This window comes from Neomonachus schauinslandi, chromosome 16, assembly GCF_002201575.2.
Source record: "Neomonachus schauinslandi chromosome 16, ASM220157v2, whole genome shotgun sequence".
NCBI lineage: Eukaryota > Metazoa > Chordata > Mammalia > Carnivora > Phocidae > Neomonachus > Neomonachus schauinslandi.
In genome coordinates, this window is record NC_058418.1 from 12,083,588 (window position 1) to 12,089,331 (window position 5,744).

The window sequence follows — 5,744 nt, forward strand, 5'->3', positions numbered from 1 at the left end:
TTGCTCCCTCCCCTTGCAGCCTCAGGGTGAGCCACACCTCACAATGGCTTCCCTCTTTCCACTCCCACAGGGGAAGTAGAGGGCTTTCGCCTCAGTGCCCACTGTTCGTGTGACAGCAAAGATAACACACTGCAAGTGGACATCAACGGTGAGGCCCATCTCCCTGGCTTGGCCCCATGGCAGCGTGCCCGCGCGCGCATGCGCGTGTGTGTCTTCTTCCCCCTGCCCCGGCCCCCGTTCATCCATCTGAGAGTGTGTGTCTCTGTCTCCCCCCACCCCCCACCCCTCCAAACCAAAGCAGGGCTCCGTTCCAGCCGCCGAGGTGACCTGGCCACCATTCACGGCATGAACCGGCCCTTCCTGCTCCTCATGGCCACCCCACTGGAGAGGGCCCAGCACCTTCACAGCTCCCGGCAGCGCCGGGCCCTGGACACCAACTACTGCTTCAGGTGACCTTTCTGCCTTCGCCCGGGGCCTCCTAGGCGGGGGGCGTGATGGTCGGCTGCTGCCCAGGCAGCCACACTGGGCATCTGGCTACACGTGCGTGGGCCTCTCCTCCAGCCTGGAAGACTCAGTGGACGAGGTCCGAGTGCTAGAATGCTGGGATGGGTGCCCCAGGAGCCCTAGAACGTGGAGGTCGGGTTGCTTTCTTGCTGGTGTGTTGGAACCAGAATGTTGCAATGAGGGACACCAAGCGTGTGGGAGTTCAGTGGTAGCACGTTGCGGTTCTAGAAGGTTGGGATGTTAGGATACTACGATTCCGTGTGAATGATTGAAATCTGCCAACGCTGCACTCCAGGAACGTTGGGATCCTAGAATTTGGGCATTCAGAATTGGAAGATCGCGCATGTTGGATTCCTTATGCCATTGGCAGATTGGAGGCCTTGAATATTGGGCTCAGGATGGGGCAAGCCTGTGTTAAAATACCAGCATCCACAGATGTTGGGGTTGGAGAAAGCCAGAGTGGATCCTAGAGTGTTGGGGCTCAGTGTTAGAATCTCGGAAGGCTGGGATCTTAGGAGGTGGTAGTTTGGACCTCTTGAGAGATGGGCTCAGGATTGTGGAACGCTCGTATGCAACATCAAAACGGTGGAACTCATGAAGGGCAGGATCCCGCAGGGCAGGAATGTGGGGATCCCAGCAAGTTGGAAATGCCACTGGAGTGTGAGAACCTCGAGATGCTGGAGTATTGCGATCTAGGAGAGTCGAAAAGTTGGATTCCTTAGAATGTGGACATTCAGAGTTGGATGTTGCAGAATTAGAACGATAACCTGACCTTGTCCCTCCCCTGCTTACTATTTTGATGGCACCTCTGGGCTTTCTTATATGCTGTTCCCCTCCTGGAGAGTCAGTTCTGCTCCTGAGCTCAGCCCCAGCCCCAGCCTTCAGCCCAGCAATCTTGTGAATGAATGAATGCACGAATTGAAGCTTTGACTGCTTCTAACATTAATAAACTTACAGAGGGAGGCAGGCAGCCATGTGAGGCTCTGTAGGGAGGGACACAGTGTTACCTAGGAAGCTGGGCCAAAAAATTGAACGTTAAGCTGATCAAGACGGTAGATCCAACTACCAATTTTCCAGAAACCCAGGGACAGAGGAACATGTGAAACAACACCACATGCTTGCAGTCAGCTGCAGTTAGATTGTGGGAAACCTGACCCACTTTCTTCAACAAACACAAGGCAGAGCGGGGGGAAGGAGAGAGATGGTTCTTTAGATTTCTAAAAGAATCTGAAGAGATAGATCAACCAATTGCAATGTGTAGACCTTAATTGGATCTTTATGCAGGCGAGTAAAAATGAAAAGACGTTTGGGAGACAGTTGGGGAAATGTGAACTCTGTGTATCTGATGATATCACAGAATCATTGTGAATTTTTTTTATGTGGTATTGTGGTGATGTTTTAAAATAGTTCTGATTTTCTTGGAGATACATGTGGAAATATTTGTGGATGAAATGACATGGTAGATGGCATGTGCTTCGAAACTGTCCAGTGGGGGAGAGGAAGTGGGTAAGGGGCAGAGATGCAGTGAACTTGGCCATGACGTGAGACTGTGGAAGCTAGCCTCCCTGAACGCTTCCCTAGCGTCCAAGGACGATGTGAGGCCCTTTGGCCTGTCCTGGGGCCCCAAGTAGGTTTCTTTTACCTATCAGGCCCTGACTGGATGGCAGAGGGGCTCTGCAAGAGCTTTGCAAGAGGGGCACCTGGCTGGCCCAGTCAGTAGACCATGCGACTCTTGATCTCCGGGTCGTGAGTTCAAGCCCCACATTGAGCATAGAGCGTACTTAAAAGCTTTGCAAAAGGCCTTGAACTTGTACTGAACACATGGGTTACACAGTGTCTCAGAGTCACCTGCAGGCTTGTTAAATATGGCCTGCTGTCCCCCAACAGCCCCAAGCCCACCCCCGTGTTCAGATTCAGTAAGTCTGGGGTGGGGCCGGAGAATTTGCATTTTGTACAAGTTCACAGGTGGTGCATCTGCCGCTGTGGGGAGCCCACATGGAGCATGTCCTAGGTGGGTGATAAGAGTCACAGGCTATTCAAATCTTAGGACCTCAGAACCCCCGGTCAGAGGTGAACCAGAAGTGAAAGATTATTCTGGACAGGGGTTCTTTCCCTTTTCCGAGTTTAGGACCCCCTTGAGAAGCTGAAAGCCAGACAGTCGCCCCAGACAAATGTCTATAAAGGCACACGTATGTGCCTGTGGTTTCAGGAGCTCAAGACCCTCGCTGAACCCACACATGGACTTCCTGATGCCTCCTTGGCCCTTAACAACACCTTAGTTGACCTAACATCCCCTGTGTCTTTGGACAGATAGGGAAACTGAGGCCCAACCAGACTGGGGAGGAACTGGGCTGAGCTCATAGGGATCTCAGATTCCTGGCTCCCTTCTCAGGGCTCTGTGGCTTTTGGAGAGGCCTTGTCTTGCCCCGGGGAAATCTGTATCATCACCTCTTCCTGCTCTGCTTGAGCTGACATGGCCGTGCCCAGGCCCCTGGGTGGTGCAGAGCTGGTCGTGAAGCCGGCCCCAAGCTCCACTGCTTGCCCGCTGCGCGTGAGCAGGGAGCGCTCCCTTCTCTGGGTTCAGTTTCTTCACCCTTCAAATGGGAATAATAAGGCCTGCCTCACAGGGTTTTGAGATTAATTCATCCTCTGTTGATTAATTTTTGACTAGGTAAATATGTGCACGTGGACCAAACCTAGAAAGAATACTCAGAGACCCTCCAGCTCTGACCACCACTGCCCCCCGCCCCTGAGGAGGAGGCAGCCTGTTTTTTGTCTCTGTGTCTCTTTCCAGAGACAGTCTCTGAAACACTTATACATAACCAATTTTTTTTTTTAAAGATTTTATTTATTTATTTGACAGAGGCGGGGGAGAGAGAGAGCCCAAGTGGGGGTGGGGGCAGCAGGCAGAGGGAGAGGGAGAAGCAGGCCCGATCCCAGGCCCCTGGGAACATGACCTGAGCCGAAGGCAGATGCTTAACCGACTGAGCCACCCAGCTCGAATCCCAGCTCTGCCACCTGCTAACTGTGTGACCTGCGGGTGGGGGCGGGGTGGGGGGGCGTGGGCAGGGTGCCCCCTCCCCCGCTCCCTCTGTCTCATCTCGGTCTGTTCCGTTCTCAGGCGTCCCTCCATGTATTTTTTATTTTGACCAAATTGTAGAATCCTTTGGGGTGGATGTGGAGAGGGCGCTGCATACTTTTTCCTCCCTCCCGCTCTCCCATCCTTCTTTCTCTTCCTCCCTCCCTCCCTCCCTCCCTCCCTTCCTTCCTTCCTTCTTCTAAAAGTAACACACACCCACTGTCAAGAATTTGGAAAATACAGAAAGGTAGCACCCATCACTCCACCACATGTAAAAAGTCGACATTTGAATATAGTTCCTTCCAGTTCTTTTATGCAAAAACAGAATTTGGATCATACTGTCCTTGAGCTTTGCCTAGTGTTTCTTTCATATGTTATGAACCTGGAATATAAAGCATTCTCGGCTGCCCATAAATCAAGCTTTTTAGCCAAGGTCCCTGCCCAGCTCAGCCATGGCCTCAGAGGCCAGCACATAAAATGTCCCAGTTCTTTCCAGACAAGCAGGAGCCCGGGCTCCTGGCTGGGGAGGACTGGCTTTTGCTTCTGAGCATGAGACAGAGATTATGAGTCCAGAGCAGTAGAGTATTATACACCACTATTCTCCAACGTGATTTTTAAAAATCTAACAAACACACACACACACACACACACAATATTAATCTCTATGCCCAATGTGGCGCTTGAACTCACAACCCCAAGATCAAGAGTTGCACACTCTCCTGACTGAACCAACCATGCACCCCATGTGGCAATAAGTATTAAGAAGGAAAATAAATCAGAGGAAGAGGAGAGGAAAAAAACTAGATATTGGGGACTATTCTTCCTATCCTGGTTAAATTTTTTCTATTATGGAAATTTGAAATGTAAACAAAAGCAGCCAAGATATAGTATAATGAAGTCCCATGAATTCTCATCCAGCTTCAACAGGTATTAAGATTTGTCCCACTTGGCATACCTGGCTGGCTCAGTCAGTAGAGCGTGTGACTCTTGATCTCAGGGTTATGAGTTCGAGCCCCACATTGGGTGTAGAGATTACTTAAAAATAAAATCTTCCAGAAAAATGTGCCCCACTTCTAATATAGACATTGTCATGTTTTCTTGCATAACTGAAATGCCATTATTACACTGAATGGAATTCATGATCATTTGGATTGGTATTTTGGATATTTACTGAGCACCTGCTGCATGTCAGCCGGTGTTCTAGGAGTTGAGGCTCCCTGTGTAAAGGACATGTGAGCATATGTTTAAATGAACTGAAGAACCGAGCCAGAGTGCGAAAAGCAAGCCAGGAAGAGGGAAGAACAAGTGCAGAGGTCCTGGGACAGGACTGTGTTTGAGGAACAGGGAGGATGCTAATGTGGCCGGCAGTCAAGGAGAGTGGGGAGGGAGTTGAGCTCAGCCGACCAGGCAGCATCTTGGGGTTCCTGGTGAGGACTTGGGCATTTGCCCCGAGTGATGTTTGAGCCACGTTCGGAGCAGAGGAACGACACGACAGTCTCTAGCATGTGGCCCCAGAAGGCGAGGATTTCCGTCTGTGTCGTTTGCACTGAGTCCCTAGTAGATCCCAGCCAAGCACATCGTAGTGGGGTTCAACAAACATTTGTTGCACACATAGAACTTAGTGCATGTGGACGGTCATTTGGCTTCTTGCAGGCTTGTTCTGAGCCTGGCGTGAGATAAGGTTTACTATGATGCCCTTAGCACGGTGCTTGACTAGCCCGAGTGCTTTATCAGCGTTAGTGCCTATGATTGCTCTCACTGCTATTGCTGTCATTGTCACAGGCGGTGCAAGGGGGACCGAGATGGGGACTGTGCTGGGGGTGACCAGGGTGCCCCCCGGGGCCCAGCCGCCTTTGCAGCAGCCCCTCCTGACCCGGGCTCCTCCCTCCCGCCCGCAGCTCCACCGAGAAGAACTGCTGCGTGCGGCAGCTCTATATCGACTTCCGGAAGGATCTGGGCTGGAAGTGGATCCACGAGCCCAAGGGCTACCACGCCAACTTCTGCCTGGGGCCCTGCCCCTACATTTGGAGCCTGGACACGCAGTACAGCAAGGTGCGTCTGGCCTCGGACAGGGGGTGCGCTGGGAGGAGCAGGGACCAAGGGAGTGGAGGGAGACAAACAGGTAAAACCAGAGAGGAATGGGCCAGCTGAGAAGTAGAGA

At 51.8% G+C, this 5,744-nt stretch overlaps 1 protein-coding gene across 2 annotated transcripts in view; it reads left to right on the forward strand.

The window, feature by feature from the left end:
- Window positions 1-5,744, forward strand: part of TGFB1 (transforming growth factor beta 1) — a 12,991-nt gene that overhangs the window by 6,487 nt on the left and 760 nt on the right. The window contains exons 4-6 of one of the 2 annotated variants that reach the window (XM_021700786.2): window positions 71-148; window positions 302-449; window positions 5,482-5,635. In XM_021700786.2, coding sequence (XP_021556461.1) covers window positions 71-148; window positions 302-449; window positions 5,482-5,635 — 380 coding nt within the window. Of the gene's footprint in view, window positions 1-70; window positions 149-298; window positions 450-5,481; window positions 5,636-5,744 lie in introns of both variants that reach the window. The other variant, XM_044922038.1, reaches the window with a different exon arrangement.